The sequence below is a fragment of the Oryx dammah genome, unplaced genomic scaffold, assembly GCF_014754425.2.
Source record: "Oryx dammah isolate SB20612 unplaced genomic scaffold, SCBI_Odam_1.1 HiC_scaffold_11, whole genome shotgun sequence".
Lineage (NCBI taxonomy): Eukaryota > Metazoa > Chordata > Mammalia > Artiodactyla > Bovidae > Oryx > Oryx dammah.
In genome coordinates, this window is record NW_024070195.1 from 46,942,169 (window position 1) to 46,965,453 (window position 23,285).

General features: G+C 43.1%; 1 protein-coding gene across 22 annotated transcripts in view; it reads right to left on the reverse strand.

Moving 5' to 3' along the window:
- The window catches only part of DST (dystonin), a 514,228-nt gene that overhangs the window by 42,049 nt on the left and 448,894 nt on the right, over positions 1–23,285 (reverse strand). For all 22 annotated transcript variants that reach the window (XM_040249211.1, XM_040249210.1, XM_040249209.1 and 19 more), the window contains 11 exons: positions 18,130–18,249; positions 17,853–17,960; positions 15,787–16,005; positions 11,049–11,252; positions 9,629–9,860; positions 8,558–8,784; positions 7,005–7,127; positions 6,777–6,878; positions 4,655–4,756; positions 1,880–2,053; positions 1,414–1,569 (listed from right to left, as the gene is read on the reverse strand). In XM_040249211.1, coding sequence (XP_040105145.1) covers positions 1,414–1,569; positions 1,880–2,053; positions 4,655–4,756; positions 6,777–6,878; positions 7,005–7,127; positions 8,558–8,784; positions 9,629–9,860; positions 11,049–11,252; positions 15,787–16,005; positions 17,853–17,960; positions 18,130–18,249 — 1,767 coding nt within the window. The remainder of the gene's footprint in view (positions 1–1,413; positions 1,570–1,879; positions 2,054–4,654; positions 4,757–6,776; positions 6,879–7,004; positions 7,128–8,557; positions 8,785–9,628; positions 9,861–11,048; positions 11,253–15,786; positions 16,006–17,852; positions 17,961–18,129; positions 18,250–23,285) is intronic.

Sequence of the window (23,285 nt, forward strand, 5' to 3'; positions counted from 1 at the left end):
GACAACTGAGTCACTTTGCTAGACGGCGGAAATTATACACCACATTGTAAATCAATGACACGTCAGTAAAATTAATAAAATTTTTAAAAATGCAAAGAGAAACCATCCCTAACTAAAGGAAACTAAAGGTCCCTAACTCATCCCTGCAAAATAACTGGGCCAGGCAGGGTGCCTCATGTTCCTCATCTCTACCGCCTTCTACAATGTTCCTGTCACTGATGCACGTGGGTTTTAGGACAATGGGTAAGTTTGTGACAATGTAAATGCTATAAACTCACACTGTGAGAAGAAACCTTCTGCCGACATGCAGAGCCACTCTGACTGCAAAGGTATAATACAGAGGTTAAATCAGGACAAACACTGATGATGCGAAGTTAGTTCTAACTGCTTAATTGGACATGGCTGGGTAATGATGGTAAACATAGAATGGGGTAAAAACAGAAGAAAAATTCACATTAGGGTGAACTATTACTGTAGGGAAACACCTGAAGGAAAAGGAATTAGGCAAGAATAATAAAAAACTGTATATCATGATCTTAAAGTGCTAGAAACCTATTATTTTAAAATGGTGTTATTATGTAAAATAATCAAATGTTTCAATATGATCATCAAGGAAAACTTATTAAGATCAGGATAAGATACCACATAATGTGAATGTTAAAAGTTCTATGAGAGCCTGCTGAATGTCAGGATCAACTCTACAGGGCATAACTTTTATTCATGAAGCCTCGTGACTTAAGACGGACGGAATTTTCCACAAAGACTTGTTAACCAGTGTCACAGAGATGACAAAAATATGAAACTCTTCTGCATATATCTCAACATTCATAAGCTTCCAATCAAGCACAGGGCATGTAAAAACTCTTTTCAACATAACAAACACTTTTAAAAAGCTAACTCGGAAAGAAAAAGACCAAGAGACACAAGAAGCCAGTGAAAAGTAAGAGAAAGAAACACAAGGATAAGCTCCAACATGATTAGAGAGATACAGACAGAAACGGGCAACAAGCCTAAACGCAGCAATGGAGCCGGGTGAAGGGAAGGGTGACCGGAGGGAACACACAATAGCCTGCAAGAAAGCTGTGGCTCGCCAGGCTGTTCTCAACTACTTGTCCAACTATGTCATCCAAGGACAGGGATAGTCAGAAATTTAAACCCTCAGTGTTGGTCATGCAGCCCTCCTAAAATTTAGTCAGAAATCCCCCATTCTTGCTATTTTGGAGAATAACCACCTTGACTAATGAGAAAAACATTTTGACTATCACCTTTTAAGGAATGTGCTTATGTTGCAGATGTCAAATAGAAACTTGGGTCAAAACCATAAAACGCCTAAAAAAGAAACAGACCAGAAACATCTGGTGACCCTAGAAATGCAGAGAGAAGAAAACAGACAATGCAGTAACAGCCACATACGTGATGCTTGGCGAGTTCGATTTCGATGGCCTTGGGGTCTCCTCCAACAGGCTTCTGTTCGCTGAGCAAGCCCTCGGTGTGTGTAAGCCAGGCCAGCAGCTCGTCCAGCGCGTGCTGGAACTGCCCCAGCGCTAACAGGGCGCCCTCCAGCTTGTGCTGCAGACAGAGGGGCAGAAGACGATCAACTCACATGTCCAACAGGACAGATGGCCCACGTTTATAAAACACGAGTGAACAAATGGTTGCTTCATACTGCAGAGGTCTACAGGCAAAGCCAATGAACCTAATCACATATCCTCCTATATTTTAAGTTTGAAAAAAAAATTTTTTTAATGGCATGAAAAGCAGGAAATATTCTAAGGAAACAGGTGAATGTAGGGGTTTTCAAAGTTTGTATCCAGAACACCTTATTTTACTTTTTAATAGTTATTTTACATTAATACATGACCTTGATATTGGTATTTACCTGTCTGTTGATGATTCTCTCATCTAGACTGTCCCATATCAACTTCAGCTCCATCAGTGGGTCCTGAACAGTGTGCTTGTCACTTTCTTCTGTTACTTTCTTTACCAGAAGCTCTGCCTGATGGTTCAGCCTCTCCATTTCTATCTGCTGTTGATACGCCTCTGACTTAAATTGCTATTTTTTAAAAAAGAGACATATAAGGAAAATTTGTCACACATCACTAACTTTAAACCAAAATTCTATGGGTTAGATCTTTATTCTAATTCATACTTCATATTGGCTGAAGAGGAATAAAATCTAATACAGGGTTTACTGATTAAAAAAAAGGCCTAGATAAAAGGAAATTTTCTCACACCTGAAACCAATACAACATTGTAAATCAACTGTTCTAGAATATAAAATAAAAATTAACTTAAAAAAGAAATCTTTTTTCATTATTCAACATTTTCTGATGAAACAATGTTTTTATAGTTTTGCTATTTCACTTCTGTCTCCACAATAAAGAGCAAACAAATTTCAATGATGAACTTCTTTCAGTGTCTGATTATACATATTTAATAAATGTTTTGAAGCTATAGGAAAGAATAAAACAAAATATATATATTGGCATATATGAAAGCCAGGAAAAAAATCTCTAACAAACTTAATTTCCGGCTCAAAGCATACATACGTCTTGCATTCACTGAACATTGTATGTTTTCTGTAGCTATGCTGTTCTGTTTTTTTTCTTTTTTTATTCTTTTTCTCTTTGGCCATGCTACGTAGCTTGTGGGATCTTAGTTTCCCAATCAGGTATCAAGCCCAGGCCCTGGCCAAGAGAGTTGCTAAGTCCTAACCACTGGACTGCCAGGGAATTCCCTGCCATGCTGTGCTTATTAGTATTTACTTATCCTATGGCTCAACCAGTGCTGACTCAGAATAACATTCCTCTCTCCTGGTGCTTAATGACATGTATGTAATCATCCTAGCTTTGCCAACTAATACAAGTTAGCCAGAGGTTACTTGTAATAGGAAACCATCCTTTCATAAAGTATTGAGTTTAATCTCTAATAGTAAATAATTAAATAGTAAATGATTAATGAGCTAAGCAGTCGCTTCATTTTTTTTCAAGCAAAATAATAATTAAAAACAAAAGCACAGTGAACATTTGCTAGAGTCAAGGTGTTCTCAATAAACTTCTAAAGAAAATCACTTTATCCTCAACTAAGCTGGGGACACAGAAGTGAGAGCAATTAGATAACACCTTTTGGCTGGTAAGTGGATTAAAGGGGGTACAACTTCAGATACCTGATTTCAAGGCAACCACCCCCCCTAGTCTGCTATATGCAAACCACTGAGATACATGTAAAATGCACAAACCCTCCACATCTGTAATTGTATATAAAGGATATCATGTGTTTACTATAGGAACAGACAGAGTGAAAAACAAAAAATCACAATCTAACAATGATGGTAAGAGTGAAGTTCTCAAAAAGAAACAACTTTTTTTCTAACCGAAATATTCTATATCACACTCAGAGAGGAAAACGCTACACTTCTAAAGCCAGATAGTAACTTTATGTGAAAATGTAGAAGCACTGATGGAAAGAGGCATGATGCCTCTGTGGAGGAAGACTTAAACCTCGGGAGGAAATGCTGCCCCTACTTTGATAAAGGAGCATCAGCAGAGGAATTCGGAGGAGACGGCCCAGCCATTTTCACAGCTGGAGATCAAGAGCCACAAAGGAAAAAAGATTACAGAGGAAAGCAGATGGGAAAAAACAAACATCTAGAGAACAAACATTTGGGGAAACACTGTGATCCCATCCACCCACAGAATCCTCCTTCAGCCTATTAGACTAACTGAATTATTCTGAACCAGGAAGAAAACAGAAGCGTTGCTGTACATGTATGTGTGTGTGTCTGCGCGCGTGTGCACGCTCACTCAGTTGTGTCAACTCTTTGTGACCCCGTGGACTGCAGCCCGCCCGCCAGGCCCCTCCGTCCATGGAATCCTCCAGGCAAGAATACTGGTGGTCATGGCCACTCCCTTTTCCAGGGGATCTTCCTGACCCACGGATCAAACCTGTGTCTCCGGCACTGCAGGCGGATTCTTGACCTGCTGAGCCATCAGGGAAGCCAGTGCATGTATCCGTGACAACAGCATGCTACGGAATAATTCAGTCCTAAAATCTTTACAGTACAGTGCGTGAAAGCGTTAGTTGCTCAGTCGTGTGCGGCTCTTTCTGACTCCACGGACTGTTGCCTGCCATGCCAGACTCTTCTGTCCGTGGGAATTTCCAGGCACGAATCCTGGAGTGGGTGGCCATTCCTTTCTCCAGTGGATCACACCCAGGTCTCCAGCGCTGCAGGCGGATTCTTTACAGTCTGAGCCACCAGGAAAGCCCAACAGCAGAGTATACATAGGTAATATGTAAAACACACAGACACACAGCTCATCCTACTCTCAACGTGAGGACATCTGTAAGGCTAAAAATCAAATTTAAGAGTGCTTGCCACTTGGTACATAACATTTTAGTTTGCTTATCTGCATTTTTGAATTTTTCTATAATAAACCGGTATTGATTTGGTAAGAAATACTACTAGTATTTTGTATCCTTTATTGAATGAGCACTTATACGCAGCTTATTATGTGCAGGCACTATATTAAACCAGTTACATAATCAAAATGAAGCACTTCAATTATGTAACACAGAAAAATCTGCACAAAGCATCCCATGAATCAAGACCCTGAGAGCGCAACGTGCCTGGTGGATTTCTCAGCCCTTACCATACCTTTAGCTCCTCAATCTGCTGCTTGACGGTCTCAAGATCTGTTCCAATTGGAGACATGGAAGCCAGTTTGCCACCTGCAATATCTACCCAGTCAAATAATGCCTGAAAAACACAAAAGGTCACATCACTACAACAGGGTATTTGAAACTACTGTACCACCTCAAGTGCGAGAGAGAAGTACATTCATAAATCTATAAAGATATTAAGCAATGAGCCTGTTTTATAAAAAAAAAAAGTAAGTGGCAATATACTGGAACAGTTATTCCAGATATGAAGTGGATGAAATCTCCATTTTCGTATCCAAATTTGAAGAAGGAATTCTACCTCGAATAGAATCTTAGAATATCCAGAACTTTCAAGAAACGTCTATTTGAAAAAAAAGTTTTATAAAGTTACCACATAGAATAAAATTCTGTCCTCTTTTATGTCTGCCTAAAAAGGCAGACTGCATAAATATAGTGAAAGAAAAAGATTCGAACCCATCTGTTGATTCAAATAATCAAGAAGTTGACTGCTAGGCCCTTGAAACAATTTATCTCAGGTAAACTCTGATGTACTATTTAGATTAGCATTAAAATCCTACACATATAATTATTAAGACCAGTATTATTAACTGCAAAAAACCTGCAAAATCTCCTATAATTCTTATTCTTTTTATACAATATAAACATTCTAAAAAGGCTCTACTTAATTTTTCTTCAGGTACTGAATATACAAAATTATTGTGCCACTTAATGAAGTTGCCAGGCCATACAGTCAGGAGGAAAAAACTTTGGAACAAGCCCTGAGAGCTTAAGCAACAGCTTGGGAAACCAAATGTGTCTTAGTTAACAAGCAAGCCTTGAAGCCTCTGGAGTTAGGGTCTTCAGCTTTGGACACTCAGCTACAGTTCAGTCCATCACTGCCCTTCATCCCCAAGGTGATGCTGTTGATCTAGGACCAGTGTGACCTCTGAAGGGCCTTGTGTTTCTCTATCAGTAGTGATGAGAGTAAGCCTCCATGTCCAGCTGGGACCTTACCCCCTCCCCGCCCCCCAACCAGGGCTATTGACGGCAGTGCCATCTCCAGCCCAGAGAGAGACACAGTCCCAGGGACCCGCCAAACAGATGTGAGAATCACCCACTGGCCTCGCAGACAGAGCTGGAGCCTGACAGGTTACTGGCTGCTGATACCCAACCAATAATTGATCACACTGGTTTAAAAAGAAAGGCCGGAGAATTATAATAAGGTGTCACCTGTAGTGAATTTTTTACAATGTATTTACAAGGTTCAAAACACTTCTCAGCTGGCATAAAGCCGGGCTTGTGATATTTATTTTTATAAATTTAGAAATGAAGTGGCCTAGTCAAAGGGAAAAGATGTCTTCATCTGAGCTTTACAAATAATATTCTCTTGGTGTTATGGAAATACTTAGAGAGGCCTTTCCCATATGGTTGGATGAAGGCTTCAACTCCTGCCACCCTGTCAGGAAATGGAACAACATTAAGCAAAGTGGGGAGAGAAATGTCCCTGAGTTGGCCTCAATTGACAGGAGAATTTTTAATATTAAAGAATAAACTAAAAAACTGGTTAGTGAACTGAATGAGAATCTGCAAGGGATGTGAAAAACAACCATTAAAAGGGATTATATACACAGAAAAGAAGAAAACACTTTTTACATGACTGATTATGACCTAATAAAATAGAAATCTATTTTAGTTCACCAGGAACACTGGCTTCAAATCAAATTTCTTTATGTCTGACTTGAGCTACATACACTTGGTGATATTTTTAGATAGTGTTTACCCCTTTCATCTTACTCCACTCAACTCCAGGACAGAACTCAGACTCAGCTCCACTTCACTGTCTGGTGTTGAGACATTTATGAAAAATACTGTGACTTTCACCTTAAAAAGTTAAAATATTTTTTTTCAAAGTAAATGTCACTGAATGTGTGTAAAGGGGCCGTCTATATATCTGTATGTATCTCCAGTGTCAGAAATCTCTTTGAAAAGACACAGCATGAATTGAAGCAGGTGAGCTGAGTGTATCACACCTGCAGCTACGGGGCAACACCAACGTGTGAATTGGTGAGCGTCATTTAATCTGAACCCTCCCCTCCAGCAGATGCTGCAAGCCTTACCTGCAGTCCATCCTGGTACTGAACGGCAGTCTGCATCGCCTCCTCAAGTCTGTCTACCCGATCTTTCCAAGCTTTGTTGAGGGAATCCCATGCTGAATTCAGCTACAATGTAAATATTAGAACTTTTTCAGTGTCAAATAGTGAATTTTCAACTACTATCAAACATGCTTTAATTAGCAAAATACTTTGAAAAACCATCTGATAAGCTAGGAAACATGGGGGCTGTACCTCATCTATACTTTTTTTGACAATGGGCTTATCAGGCTCCCCACACGCAGCAATGAGTTCAGAACCGAGGTTAATAACCATGTCCAGCTCTTCCTGCAATCCATCTATCTCCTCCCTTATGACCTAGAATAAGAAATGGCAGCCTTTAGTATTTTAAGCCAAACCACAGTGAAACCAAAAAAATGCACACAGACATTGGTGGTAGTTGTCTCTAAGAGACGGGGTGAGAATCAATTTTTATTTTCTTCCACCTGTTTTCTAAGTCTCTGAACTAAATTTTTTCAACAAGAGAACAGAAAAACCAAGAACAAGTGTCCTCTGAAGGAACAAATGTTAAGTGCTTATTATAAAGACAGTATTTAGGAAATAATTCCATGTAACACATACCAGAATAAGTTTTTTTAAAAAAATTATCAACAGTACTGAAAAGCATGAAAATACGTTTTGTCTTTTAAACCAGTGAGTTTGGTAATATACACGTAAAACAGACATAAGTATTATATAACCTTAAAGACATCACACAAATTAATGTATTTGCTTAGTTAGCAGGTGTAGAATAATCTAACTCTGGATTTTCAGTGTTACCCTAGGACATGTAAAGTACAAAAAGAAAACAACACCTATGACGGAAATGCCAATTCATGTTGACGTATGGCAAAACCATCACAATATCATAAAGTAACTATCCTCCAATTAAAATATAAATTAACTAAAAAATAAAACAAATACTTGTTTTTTTTTTAAAAAAGATATGTAGTATTCTACCTTTGCTTTCATTTTCTTGGTTAACTACATTTATTCATTCAAGATGCATTTATTGACCATGGATGAACCAAGCCCCAAACCAGGCATCAGAGACACAGGGAGAAGGGGCTCCAAGTCCACCAGGAAAGACAGAGGTACCGCCGACTGCAGTCTTGTGAGTGACGCGAGTGCTATGGGAACAGACTGACTCAGCTGAGTATACGAGAGGGCGGAGTCAGGAGAGGCACCCCAGGGCGAGCCAACAAAATGTGCAAAATGCAAATACTAAAAGCAGCGTAGCTGCTTTGGAGAAGGAGCTGGGGAAAGGAGAGGAGAAAAAAGTGGCTTTGGAAACACAGGCCTGGGCTAGGCTGGGGTGGAAAGGGCCGATCCCATGTTCCAGGTAACCTGGATACTGGGTAATGCATGCAATCCTCCGAGGGCTCCGAACCAGCAGACGGCAAGAGTGGGTCTAGAGGACGATGGGCAGCAAGCTTAGAGGCTGGAAGGAGACTGCAGGCAGGGCTGCCGCTTGGATTCCTTTTGCTCGGATTCCTTTCGTAGACATAAAGGAGATGACAAGGCCCAGCAGTGAGGCAGAAGCAGTGGGGATGGAGAGAAACTTTCTAAATACACATTCTCCACGGGAAACCTGCAGGGGACGCTGTCCCCTACTACACTCCTGTGCATTCCACTTTCAGAGTCAAGTAGCAGTCTTAACAGCCTAATTCCAAATATTTACACTAAAGGAACCCAGCATTCATGCTGCTACGCCTTGTCCCCTTAACTTTAAGGGAGACTCGGCTCACCTCTGCGGCTTCCTGCTGCTGCTTCACCACGGAGGGGTCAATGCCGGGGTCTTCCAGGTCGCGGATGAAGTCCTGCGTGTCTTTAGTGGTGACCACCAGGGACAGGTGATCACACCAGAACTTCTCCGCCAGCTCCATCACATCCAGCAGCTTGGCCTCCCGCTCCTCCACCAGCACGTGGATGTTCTCCCAGATGAACACCATCTGGTCGAGCTTATCCTGAACAGCTACGAGCAGAACAGTATCGGGAAGACACACCTTTTTATCAACAAAAGCACAACTTTCTAGCTCACACAGGAATCACAATGCTGTCTGCCAAGGATCTAAACCTGGGCCAAATGTGGGTTGAGCCCATCTAGTGGGCATCCCTGGGCCCAGTGGCCTTTACAGACAAATGCAATTCATGAGGGTGTCCTGTTCCTTAGGAACCAAGTCTTCCTGATACAGGACAACGTTCAGAGGCACCAGAGCTCAGGGGAGACCCGAGTTTACCGAGGCCGGCCTTACTTCCAAAAAAGGTTTAGTCTATTCTTTATGCTCTCCAAATCAAGAATAGAGATGTCCACGCAATCCCTGGAATGTAACGAAGTAGGACACGTATTTTGAGTTCCCTTCTAGCAACCCCTTACCATGAATTTCCATTGACCTCTGTACAAGCTCTTCCTTTCAACCCCAGGCCAGACCTTTAAGGCGTCAGCTTAGGACCCTGGTGGCCATTTCTGTGGCCGTGGGATCGGGTACCCGTTACATTAGTTAATGCAGTCAGTAACGAGGACAAGCTATCCCTAGGTTTGGTCTTATTAGCATTATGCTCTAATCACCTGATTTAAAGGGCCTGGAGACCACACGGTTTTTGTATCATGATGCACGCTGTATTTACTGGACTGATTTCACAGACACAGGAAGACAGTAACCAGGGACTGGTGTGCACAGCCCTTCCACCCCAAACAAGCCCCATGTGTGATACTTTTTTCCTAAACTCCAGTGTGTTGATATGCAACTGGGCTGTCAGGGGACACTCAGAATCATTCTAAGAGTAACATTCAGAGGTCCCTTCACCAAAGGGCTCACCTTTGGCAGATATGTCCTTGTCCGTGCCCTGGGACCGCGCAATCATCTCCTCGCCCCGCTGTCTGAGGGTCTCGTACAGGGGCTGCAGCTTCTCCATATCCACCGCCACATTCTTGTTTTCGCTGACCTGCTCCCTGATCTTCTCCACCTCCGCTGAGATGGACGGCGGCTGCCGCAGCCGCTCCACCACACGCTCCAGGCTCTCCAGGATCTGGTCGATCTTGTCGTGGAACTGCGGGTCAAACACAGGGGCCGCTGACAGGGGAAAGACACCACGGGTGGGATTCAAGAGACCAAACTCCTGCTTAAGGTCATGGCCAGGAACCAAACCTTGGCCCCGCTGTGAACACATCCAAAGAGAGCTCCATCCAGCTGGTGAGGGAAGCTATGCCTAGAATCATAGCTTATGTACACCTCTCTGAGTCACACTGCTATGGGTACAGGACTGCTGCTTGGAAATAAATTCATTTAGAAATGGCGCCTGTTAATATACAATCAGGCCACCTGACAGCAGCATCTGACGACTGCTTCATATTATCACAATCAAAATAACAATAATTTTGAAAATTAGTTCAATAATCTGGGTGTCTATCAACACTGACAGTTTCATTCACTTTACTGATTATTTTGGCATCCTCCAAAAGTTACATTATTACTGTGAAATTCATGGGCAGGTTTGATGAGATGAAAGGGATTTCTTAAGTTACAAGTGTCCTGAACTAAAAAATGTTTAAAAAAAAAAAAAATGTGATGGAAGCTTGCATTTAATTCATGGTCAAATCCATAATGAGATCCATGAAAGAATTTTAAATTTCCACTTGCAAAGATACCGCAGACAATGAAGCAAAGTTATAAACACTTGCTCATTTATATTAACAGATTTCACACGATCCTCAACATTAAATGAACTGTCAGCCAGGATTACAGGAAATGGACCAGAGTATCTAAAAATAAACACCAAGCCTTCAAAATGGAAAATCTGCAGGTAACTGCAAATAGACTTGTTGAAAAAGATATTTTCAAAATAATTTTTTCAACTTTTCTTTCTTCTTCTTCAGCCTATCATTCGTAGTCATCTTATTGCTGTCTTGGGGGTGATTTATTAATAATGATAATCACACTTTCTTTTATCTCTTCCAATGGCAAACACGGAATTCCACTCTAGATGGACACTTATTTAGATGTCTGGACAACTGAATATTTCTTAAGTCACTGAAAATTATGCCTTACTTATATACAAGCAGGCAGAGAAACGTAAGGACTGGACGCAGGCAAGTATCACCTCTGAGACTAAAACATCAATACTCAAGAGTTAATGCGATGAAACAGTTTCAGCTGGAGCTGAATTAGGAGACCCGGAGACCATCCTCCCAAGTGCTGCTGCGGGAGAGCCTGTCACACTCCGGGCGCAAAGCCTCACCTGAGTTGACTGAGAGATGGCTTCATCCAGGGCCACAGCTCGCTTTCTGACATCTTCTTTAATCTGACTGTAGAGGGTGTCTGCGGCCACGTACTTCTCTTGAATAGAAAAGCCTTCCCTCGGGCTCAGCTCCAATAACTGCGGCCCAGTTTTGTTCATCTTATCTATATGAGGCTTGTGTTCGGCTATCAACTCTCGCAGTTGCTACAACAAAGCAAACGACATTCCAACATCTCAGAGGCGCACCTCCACCATACGGCTGTCAACATCCTCGGCGCATCCAGCTGGCACGGACTCCAAACACACACCCTCCCATCACAAGGCTCTGAACGAGCAGCCCTCTGCCAGGAAGAGATGCCCCTGACACAAAGATTAAACAACAGTCTGGTCGTGTCAAGCCCCTCTCAGGGCGCAGGCAAAACTTCTGGGTGAGTGAAGCACCTACTCCCAACGCATTACGACTTTTCTACTAAGAGCAGTACGTTCTAACAAGAGTATCAGCTGAGGGTCCTATTACATAAAAGGATTATGAACTCACTATGTCCCAACCTACGGAGACCAAGCTGTAATTCTCAGTATTCCTTTCTGCACATTCGTGATACATATGAAAATTATTTAGAAGTTAGGATGGAAGGGAGAGGGAGGGAGAAGAAGAAGGGAAAAGAAGCTCAGTAGAAGGTGGACATGAGGCTGAGAGAAAATATGAAGTGAGGCACTTTCGTTATATTAATATAATATGGAATAGAATGGATATATGGCATATATATATCTATATTATACGTAATACAATGCACAAGCCATTGTCATTATATTGTATGTAAACCAACAAAAAGGTGTCCGTATATATTACATTATCTATCTGTGAGTCTGTTCGACATATATATGTGATCTGTATGATATTCACGTATATAAACAAATCTATTGGCACTTATTTTTAAATGTTCATGGCTGCAAGGGTAATCAACCCATCTATCAAACACAGCTGTATACTGAGTATTAACCGTAAGGTGTACTTAAGAGAAAACATATGACATGAGTATTCTGCATAATATCATCTAATCAAGAAATATGACGATAGTGATATAAATGAGGGGAGCAGAATCCAGGTGGAGCCCCATTCCTTCTGGGGAGATGGCTCCACTGGGGATCGTGACTCTCTCCAGAGTCCAGGGCCTCCTGTGACTGCCCACAACCTTCTCCAGGGCCGGCCTCCTGTGGCTCTGAGGTGCCCTGTTTCACCCCATTATTCTTGAGTTTCCCCAACCAGCAGCTTCTCATCTTCACCAGAAGGTGGGCCTCCACGCTGCTATCCAGCCCCTGGTAAAAGTTCCTCTGAGAGAAATTACACTCAGGAAAGACAGTCTAGAGGAAAACTAGAGATCTTTCCCTGCAAATATTTTAATTTCCATCATTCATTGAGCAGAAGCACCAGGACGGCCACACACATGGACTTTCATTTTAAAAGTGGCCACTAAGGAGTGCATTTGAGTCAGTGCTAATGAGGTGGATGAACCCAGAGTCTATTATACGCAGTGAAGTAAGTCAGAAAGAGAAAAACAAATATCGCCTATTAGCGCATATACATGGAATCTAGGAAGATGGTACTGATGAACCTATTTGCAGGGCAGCAGGGAAGAGGCAGACCTAGAGAACAGACTTATGGACACAGGGGGTTTGCGGGAAGGAGAGAGCGGGACGAATGGAGAGAGCAGCATGGAAATGTATACACTCTCACATGTAAACAGCCAGCCAGTGGGAATCTGCCCTTTGACTCAGGGAACTCAACTTGGGGCTCTGTGACAACCTCGAGGAACAGGACGGAGTGGGAGGTGAAAGGGAGGCTTCAGAGGGAGAGGACACGTGTATACCTATGGCTGATTCATGCTAATGTATGGCAGAAACCAACACAAAATTGTAAAGCACCTATCCTTCAATTGAAAATAAATAATTTTTTAAAAAGTGGCTACTAGACTCAGTCATGCAAATTCTTTACAAAGTGGTTGAGAAAACAGTTCAGTACATCATGAATAAATCCCAGTGCAATATCTCTATTTTTAAAGTTTTTCTGAAGGTGGTCTCAAAATTCTTTTGGAAAAGAGCAAAATAAGAAAAAAATCAGCTTTAAAACTAAAAAAAGAAGGATGGTCTAATCAGTCTAACACGCTAGGCACAGTCCCTGGGCAGTCCAGGCAGTGATTTCCTCATTTTCTTCTACATTATTTGATAAATTCATCCTGTTTTACAGAACGGAGGTGATGATGGTAAGATCGGCTACTATACAATCTCATGCAGAAGAAACATGTCACCCAAGTTCTGGCTTCAACATCCCAGCGGGCATGTTTGAAAAAGCAGCTCATACTATGAGTATCAAGGGACTCTCAGTAAAGTGAGGAACCTCTGCTGAGAGCTCTTGAGTGGCCTGGACTCTAAGCGGCTGTCACCTGTGCAGCGCAAGTTGCTCAGTCATGCCCAACTCTGTGCAACTGACCCCATGGACTGTACAGTCTATGGAATTCTCCAGGCCAGAATACTGGAGTGGGTAACCTTTCCCTTGTCAGGCGATCTTCCCAACCCAGGGATCGAACTTAGGTCTCCTGCACTGCAGGCAGATTCTTTACCAGCTGAGCCCAAGGGAAGCCGAAGAACACTGGAATGGGTAGCCTATCCCTTCTCCAGCGGATCTTTCCAACCCAAGAATTGAACCGGGGTCTCCTGCATTGCAGGTGGATTCTTGACCAACTGAGCGATCAGGGAAGCCCCACCTGTGTAGCATCACGACCAAACACCTTTGCTGGGAAGCTGTCAGATGAGCCTTCTTAAGACTACTCCACGACAGACAGGAAAACAGCCACAGGACAGCTGCGTGTGCATGTGTGCGTGGAGAAAAGGCTCGGCAGGAGAGGCCCTCTGCTTTACACGCAACAAAACGAGTCTTGGCAACCATCCTCAGAGCCCACTCATGCGGGAGATACTTAATGTGACTTCAAGGTAACTACCACTTATTTATAACATGGCTCTCGGGGATGTTTTTCATTCCTGGCTAGAATGAACGAAAAGAAGTTCCCCAGGACAGCGCAGTGGACGCTATGAAGTTGCAGAACAATGCTGCAAATATTCTGAACAATTTAGTTTGAACAATTTGAAGACTTGGCTACAAAGTTCTGAAATCCTCTTTTTCTATACAAATCTTATATTTGTTTTGAGAACTGAAAGATTATGCCGAAAAGGAAAATTAACTCAATTTAAAAATTTTCCATTCAGTAATGATTCTTTTCGACCTATTTGATGTTATGCTGAAAATCAGCTAGTCAAATCTCACCTCAGAGTAGAGGAGATCCATGAAATATTTTTTTTGAAATATTTTATCTTAAAAATCATTAGGTGGCAAGGCATGAGGATTTCTGCCAAATATAACCTTTCTACTAAAATTAATTATACATAGTTTGTAAGTCTTTCTCCCACTGAACAATTTAGATAGAATGCCATAAAGTTTCCATTTTGCACTAAAGTGTCCTCTAAAGCTCTTCTAAACAAATACTTAAAAGATCCTTTCCAAAGCCAACACATTTAAAGAGTAAACAATAAGACTAATAAGCACATTACTTCAAACAATGATGTAATATACCGAGTTAAACTTCATACTCGTGCACACACTCAATGACTTGGAATAGTAGTCGTAGTAGTTTTGGAGTACATCTTATACAGATCTGGGAGAGCAACTAAGGTTCACAAGATCATAAGTAATAAGAATTCTAGACTTTCTTCCAACAGTCTTGAATCTTCTCACTCAAACCCTTGCAAAATTTTAAGCTAATCAACATTTCTGTGACTGCAGAAACGAGGGCTTCATGATGCCTTTTTATATGTCTAAAATAGGATTTATCTGTAGATAGAAAAATACTCTCTTATTTGCTCATGTAAACTTACAGGAGCAGAGAACTTCAAAAGATTTCTATACACAAAAAGTTAAAAAAAAAGAGGGGGACAACTGGTCTTTAAACTTCAGCAGTTTTCCCCTTTCACTGAATTTCAGGACAACGTTGTTGACACATTTGTTACAGTGTCTATTTTCTCCAAGCTCAACAGCCTTGTCTGTGTGAGGCTGCTTCCACATATTTCTTCTGCTTACATTCATTCAGATGGCTCCAACCACTATGAAGTATAAAACTTAGTCAAATTAGGGTACACTGAAAGCAGTTCGACCTGATCAGCTGAAAGGACTCGAAAGCTTATTTCCCTGACGCTTTGGGAGAGGGTCTCATTGCGCACTCAGTGTGCACCGCATGTAGCGGTGTGGCGTAGAGCCTGCACGGCTCAGCCGTGTCCAACTCTTTGGGACCTCGTTCACGGACTGCAGCCCGCCAGGCTCCTCAGTCCATGGAATTTTCCAGGCAGGAATACTGGAGCGGGTTGCCATTTCTTACTTCCGGGGTCCCAAGGACCGCACCTGCGTCTCTTGTGTCTCCTGCCCTGGCAGGCGGGTTCTTTGTCACTGAGCCACCACTCCTGTGCTAAGAGTCGTGACGGCGTCACGATGACGTACACAGGGTGTCTGCCCATGTGGGTCTTCCCGCCGCAGGCTGGGACAGCCGCATGGAGCTCAGAGGTGAGCACATCGAGCAAACCAGACCCAGCGCGGCGGGCACTTCCCCACCTCAGAAGGCGTCTGCATCGGAAGCCCCCGGCAGCTGCAGTTCCTTCCCCGGACCCCCCACGCCCGCCCCGGCCCTGGGCTCACCCGGTGCTCTTCCTGCTGCTGCCTCAGGGTCTCATACTCCAGGGCGGGGCCGGGCAGCTGAGCGATGGCCCTCTGCGTGTCCGTCAGCCACGGCCAGAGCTCCTCGTACGTCTCCCAGAACTGGCTCACCAGGGACTGTGCCCGCTCCAGCTGCAGGCACCTCTCGGAGTTTACCTGGCAGATGGTGTCATAGTTCTTCAGCACCGTGTCCAGTTTTTTCTAGAAAATCAGAGGATAAAATGTGTTGATCCAGTCAGGCAGCCCAAGGACCACATACACACACTCCAGAGTGCTTGTTCAGCGCTATTTACCTGGAACAGAGTAAGCGCTCAAAGAACAAATGCATAGTAAATGACTGATCAACAACGGCTAGTTTAAGTGTCTATGTAGAGAAGCTCATCTTAAAGAAAGGCCTTTCTATGCTGCTGCATAAGGCAGGAAGTCCCTCCTTTTCAAGGCTGAAAATGCTGTATGCCAATGCTGTGCTTTTACTACAATAAAAAGAGTTTCATGTATAAAATAGCAAAAATGTGTTAAACGTCTTAAAAGTACACCAACTGGAGATTAGGGTAAAAAACAAGTATATGTTCCTATACTCATGAATTTCTAAGCAGCCATCAAAAATCTGGGGGCTTGATAACATGGAGGACGTCTCAAAAAATATTAGGTAACAAACCACCCCCCAAATAAATACAAAGCCTCAAGTTGTTCTAAGAGACTGAGCTTCCCAAACACAATTTCTTCCAGGTCTTCCATGCGAGGGAAGGGTCTGGCAACACGGAGGCCGAGTCCAAGCCCAGTCGCTCAGTCACGTCTGATGCTTGGGACCCCATGGGCTGTATGTAGCCTGCCAGGCTTCGCTGTCCATGGGATGTTCCCGACAAGAATACTGGAGTGGGTTGCCGTTTCCTCCTCCCGGGGATCTATCTGACCCAAGGATCAACTCCAAGTCTCCTGCACTGGCAGGTGGATTCTATAACACTGAGCTCCCTGGCAAGTCCAACACGGACGCTACATTCTGTTAAAATACAAGCACCGTCTTTCACAAATGAAATTCTAACAGGAACTCCTAGTCAGGAAAATTAATTACATAGGTTGAGAAGCAAAGTAGAACATGATGCTGTACACTGATTTGATGGGGTGGTCACAGTGATCTTGATTATGGTATAAATTCACTATAATCCAATAGCAAAAGGCAAAGCACAACCATAACCTAATACAGCACAGAATAACACAGAGATTCTTTCATGATCATCTATATTTTTCACATAAGATTTTTTGCAAAAATAATAAAGATTATATTAAAAGCAAGTGCCACTGTGGCGTATTTAAATAAAAGAGAAAAAATATCAACATACATTGTGCATTCTATTACTTGCCTATGGTATACCTTAAAACCAATGCACCATCTTTTCAATGGGATCTTAGGCATAGACATTTGTATAACATATATGTTTTTCTGCCATGGGCTATTTTCCTATGAGAAGCATTAATTTCTTTATGCTGCTCAGAGGTCTGAATATGAATTGAACTAAACATTTTTATTTGAGGCTGCTTTCCCACCAATGTAAAGAGCGTTAAAACTACATAAACTGAATACTTCCTTAATGACTCCACTCCTTTTTTTCTATATGGATTACTGTAACTTTATGCAGAATGGGTTTAAGCTAGAGAGAACTACATATTTCAGGTTTTGTTTCGACTCCAGAGGACTCAATGTTCCTGAAGCCTATAAACAACAGTTGACGTAGAGAATAACAATTTACTCTGATAATAGCAATGATAATACAGCAAACATTAATTGGATGCTTAATGGGTCCCAGTTACTCAAGGATTCAAACCTTAATAGCTTTTCTATTAAAAGAGATTATCCCCAGGGTGATTCCTTTAAGGAGTATTCTTTTCACTGTTATTCTGTAAGATTGAAAAATGTTTTATTTAAAACTAACGATTTAGCTGTTTAAACAGCAGCTGTGGATAAAGGAAAAGAGCTTTTCTCCGAGTGAAAGCCCCCCACACACTGTCTGCTCACGGGTCTCACACCAGTCACATGGACGAGACTGTACCTTCATAGGCTGCTTCTCCTCTTCGCTGCACGTGCTCATGATTTTATGTCCGGATTTAACAAGCTCATCAATAATGTCCTTGTGTCGCAAAATCTCCATGGTGAATGTCTGTATTTACCAAAATAAAGATTTTTCTTTTTAAAGAGAGCATATGATTAAAACAAAAGCAATAAGGCAAAGCGGTTAAAATGACTAAGTTACACTCGGTCATGCAAATGCCTCTCCTCGGAGCACGCTGACAAACCATGCAGATGGGGCTGGAGATGTGTGTCTTCACCTTTTGAACCTGCAGCTGAGCGGAGGTCTGGTCTTGCTCAAGCCTGATGTCACCCAGAGACGTCAATTTCTTCTCTGTTTCATTAATCCAGGCTAACTCGGCATCGGCCGCTTGGTCAAACTAAACAAAAGATAAATAATCAGGTCAGTGAGTTCCTGTAACTGGTGCCAGAGGAGTATCTATCTACATGTCTTTCAAATATCCTTATCACATAAATGGAAAATCTGGGCCTGTGTCCTCATGGCAACCGGAAATGATCCATGAGAGTGACTTATGTTATAAAGAGAAAGGAGAACTTTCCACAGAGAAATTAAACACAACCTCTTAAAACGTGCTGAATCCATAACATGGTATTGATTTGAGGACAGCGCACACTGCTGCCTTCTCCCTGGTGGTGATATAAGGATTTTCTTTACAATACTATACAAATTAAGCAGCTATAAGAGCGGTTAGACACCATCTTTACATCACTTCATCCTTCACTGTATCACTTTAATATGATACGCAGGTAACATTCTGCTATCAAAGTCCACAATTCCTAGCAAAAAGAATGATACAGTCCCATTTATTTACTGCTTGTGGAAAATATCTTTCCATGTATGAGAGTATACCCCAAATATCTCATGCATCATATTTTGCCTCTCATTTAATAATAGCAGAATACATTTTCAAAAGCCTTCTTAAATATTTTAAGAGATTTTTCTTTTCCTGATCACAAGAATTTATGGTCTAAATCTGCAAAGTACAGAAAAATACATAGAAGAAAATTAAAAGCTGAAGTTAATACTATCGTATTTCAGTTAATTTTCTTTCAGAAGTTAAAAATTAGAAAAGTGCTGGGATAATACCATATAAACAATCTCATTCTTTTTCATTTATGGTGAACATTTCCCATGTCAAAAGTGTGATTTTTAAAATACCATCATTGTATCCCAGCATCCTTGGATATTTTCACTTAGGTTCTCTGCATTTGTCTGATGTTACACAAACAACGCTGTAATGGATATCTTTGTAAATCAATGTAAATAAATTTCCACTGGCATCTCTAAGTAGTCCCTTAGAGTTGATTCCTAGAAGGTGACTTCTAAATCAAAGAGTGTGAACACTTTCTATACCTTGTACCAGATACACCCCATGCCTTCCAGTTATCATGAACGAATACAGCAGGCAAGCGATACCAGTCAACAGTGCAGACTATAAATGGTAATTAACAACACCTCAGCAGAAAGAGTGAAAGGGACGGATGTTGTGATTTTCAAGTCCAGTACTGCCAGAAGCTCCAACTTTTCAAGTGACAGTAGTAGCTCAGTCGTGTCCGACTCTTTGTAACCCTGCGGATTGCAGCCAGGTTCCCCTGTCCATGGAATTCTCCAGGCCAGAGTACTGGAGTGGGTTGCCATTTCCTTCTCCAGGGGATCCTCCCAGGGATTGAACCCAGGTCTCCTGCATTGCAGGCAGATTCTATACCATCTGAGCCACCAGGGAAGCCCCTAATTTTTCAAGAGCACCTGGAAACCCAGTTTGGGGTCGGGGGATAATAAGTGGAGAAGGGTAAGGGTGGAGGTAAGAAACTAAACTGGAAGATAACTCATGCTCTTAAGACATAAGGCAACACTCTGCAGATTCACAGGAGGGTGGAGAAGACATACTTTTCACCCAAGGACTGATGCATCTCAGAGCCCGGGCATCATACAGAGCACACGCGAGGAGGATCCGGGAGAGAGGGAAGCAGAAGTGCTGTGGGTCTCAGACCCCAGGACACCACAGAGGCCAGTCCCCTGGGTTTTCTTTTGCTCCCATACCCTGGATGGGATGCTGGAGAAACTGCCCCCTAGAAGCACCCAGAGGCCAGACAAGGCCCCCAGGAAAGCCTCTCCCTAGTCAAAGAGAGGAAAGGGGAAGCCTTGCAAGACAGAAAGCATCTAGACAATTAAGCGTTCTGCTCCAACCAAACACCAGAGAACAAAGCCCTGGGCTCCCTACCCTCCTGTCAACAAGGGCTGAACGGGGAGCACAGATGTCCACCCCCTGGGCTGGGCCCGGCACCCCTGCCAGGATGATGTCAGCTCAGCAGGGGGCAGGTCCTTTCACTTCCCCGGGCAAGCACAGGCCTCTGCCCTCGGGTCAGTCGGGAGCACTGGGCAGTCCCGCAGGGAGCCTGGACTTGCAGCCCGGAGGCTCAGGCAGGGGCTCTCCTCCTCTCCTCGGGGAGTGGTGTCAGGGGAGGCCTGTCATAGTCAGGATCTGCACAGCACTCAGTGGGGAGGTGGCCCCTTGCCCATAGTGCCAGGGAGCTCCCAGCCCCACCAAGCAATGAGAGGCGCCCCCAGCTTAGGGGTCACGCAAGTTCCCCCGGGGTCCATGGACTTCTCCTTCCTCCGGGTGGCATCCCCGCCATCTCAGCCAGAGTGGTGCTGGGGATCGCCCGCCCAAGGAGAAGGACGGTCTGAAGCCCATGAATCAGGGCACCAAGAACTGCGAGGAACCAAGACGGAACGGATGATCACGAGCAGAGGCTGGTCCCCAGATGACCTCAGAAGTATCTGACAGAGCTTAGAGCAGCCGTGATAAAGACACACTAGGAGCAATCTCATAGGCAGTGGAAGCGAGGGAAAAATCAGACAGCCTCGGCAACAAAAGGTAAAATCCGTAAAAGACACAGAATACACCTAGAAGAACCAAATGGAGATTTTAGAACTTAAAAATATAACAACTACAATAAAAGCTCAGAGGATGAGATAAAGGAACAGGACAGAGAAAAGAGTCACTGAAATGGAAGACAGGATGCAGAAATTACCCAACCCGAACGACAGAGAATAGAGTGAAAAAACTAACAGAGCCCAGGGCCTGAGGAAGGAACCGTAAGAAAAGATCTAAAATTCAAGCCACTGTGGAGAGGAGAAAGGGGGATACCTTGTGGCTGAAAGGTACTCAAACATTCTTAAAGCAACAAAGCTATAGAAATGGAGGCCAGATTTTGGCTAGGATTGAGGAGGAGGCAGAGACAGGAGGGGCAAATGCAGCTATAACAGGGCGGCGTGAGGGTCTCTGCGATGGACATGTCCTGCGTCCTGATGGAAACGTTCTGTGTCAACTTCCTGCTTGCGACATTGGAGCATAATTTTGCAAGATGGTCTCCCACGGGGAAAACTGAAGAAACGTTACAAGGGGGACTCTACATTAATTACATCTTACAACTGCACGTGAATCTACAATGATCTTAAAACAAGTTAATTAAAAAAAAACAAAACACCTCTCCGTGGGTAACCTCTCATTGTCAAGTCCTGTGCGCAGTTTCTCTTTTCAATCTATGCTGCCAAGTTGTCCTAGATGTACTGATTCCTGTTCCCACAACCAGAGTCTGGCCTTCCACTCATCAACATGGGGCATATAATCACCTGCCAGTGTAATTGGGTGCAAATAAGATAGTACCGAATGAGTCACTGTGATGGCTCCAATCTCACAAAGAAGAAGTCACCATTAGATAGGAAAAAAAGCCTTAATAATATTATGACTGAATTGTTCTTTATCAAGATTTTTTTCTACCACTTGTTTTCACCTTTGCCAGGTCATGAATGAGTAAATAAGTACTGAAGCTATTTGAAAGTTAATTTCTCTTAGTCAACAAGTTTAGATAGAAAAAAAAAAATTTTTAGATAATCATTAAAAGATGGGACCAAACCAGAAAATGCACTTGCTCGTTGGAAGAAAAGCTATGACAAACCTAGACAGCGTATTAAAAATCTGAGACATTACTTTGCTGACAAACGTCCATATAGTCAAAGCTATGGTTTTTCCAGTGGTCATGTACAGATGTGACAGCTGTACCATAAAGAAGGCTGCACACTGAAGGACTGATGCTTTACAATTGTGGTGCTGGAGAAGACTCTTCAGAGTCATTGGTCTACAAGGAGATCACACCAGTCAATCCTAAAGGAAATCGGTCCTGAATATTCATTGGAAGAACTGAAGCTGAAGCTCCACTACTTTGGCCATTTGATGTGAAGAGCCGACTCATTGGCAAAGACCCTGATGCTGGGAAAGATTGAAGGCAGGAGGAGAAGGGGAAGATAAAGGATGAGATGGCTAGATGGCATCACCGACTCAATGGACATGAGTTTGAGCAAGCTCCAGGAGGTGGAACGACAAAGAAGCCTGGCGTGCTACAGTCCACACGGTCACAGAGTCAGACATGATTTAGCGACCAAACAACAGCAATATTTTTTGACATTTACCTTTAAATATTGACAGCCTAAGGATATGAAAGGGCAGATATGGTTTAACAGACCTTTCACTTAACAATTTCTAGAAATGCTACCTGAACAAAATCTGAATCTAAACCAACATCTAACCAAAAAGGATGCAAAGTCAGGCTGCTCTGAGACTCCTCTGGCATATGGGCAGCAGTCACCCGTCATGTGGGAGGCTGAGACACACGGCCCTCGGGGTCCTGCCAAGTGTCACACGCCCGACAGGATCACGGACAGGCCAAGTCGTTCCAGACAGAAATACACAGAACCTGAGTGCTCAGAGTGGGCGAGCTCCCCGACAAGGGCAATTACAGTAAGTCTTCTCCACAGCAACCTTCAAGGTGCGAACTTTCAAAGGTGCAAATGCACATCTGGTTCCAACAAGGAACCAGAACCTGCTCCATCAACATGAGGCATGAGAGAAACTGCAGCTTGCCCTCCGTCTCCTGCGGGGACGATCCTTCAGCCCCACCATCTCCCACCTCCTCTCCCTCCTCTGGGGAGTAACTCTTCTCGCCTCTTCACTTGAGGCCAGCCCCGGTATGCCAGCTACTGTACTGTGCTACTATACTTTGCTCGAGAAGGAAACGGCAACCCGCTCCAGTATTCTCGCCTGGAGAATCCCATGGGCAGAGGAGCCTGGCAGGCTACAGTCCATGGCGTCGCAAGAGTAGGACACGACTTAGTGACTAAACCACCACCACCACCACACTTTTCAAAGCACTGTACTGTAAGATCAAAAACGTTTTCTTATTTTTTGTGTGTTTGTTTTTTAGGTATTATTTGTGTGCAAAGTATTATAAACCTATTACACTACAGTACTACACTGCCAGTTGGGTATGTCAGCTAACTTTGCTGGATTTACGAACAAATTGGGACTGAAGAAAGAGCTCTTGGAATGAAACT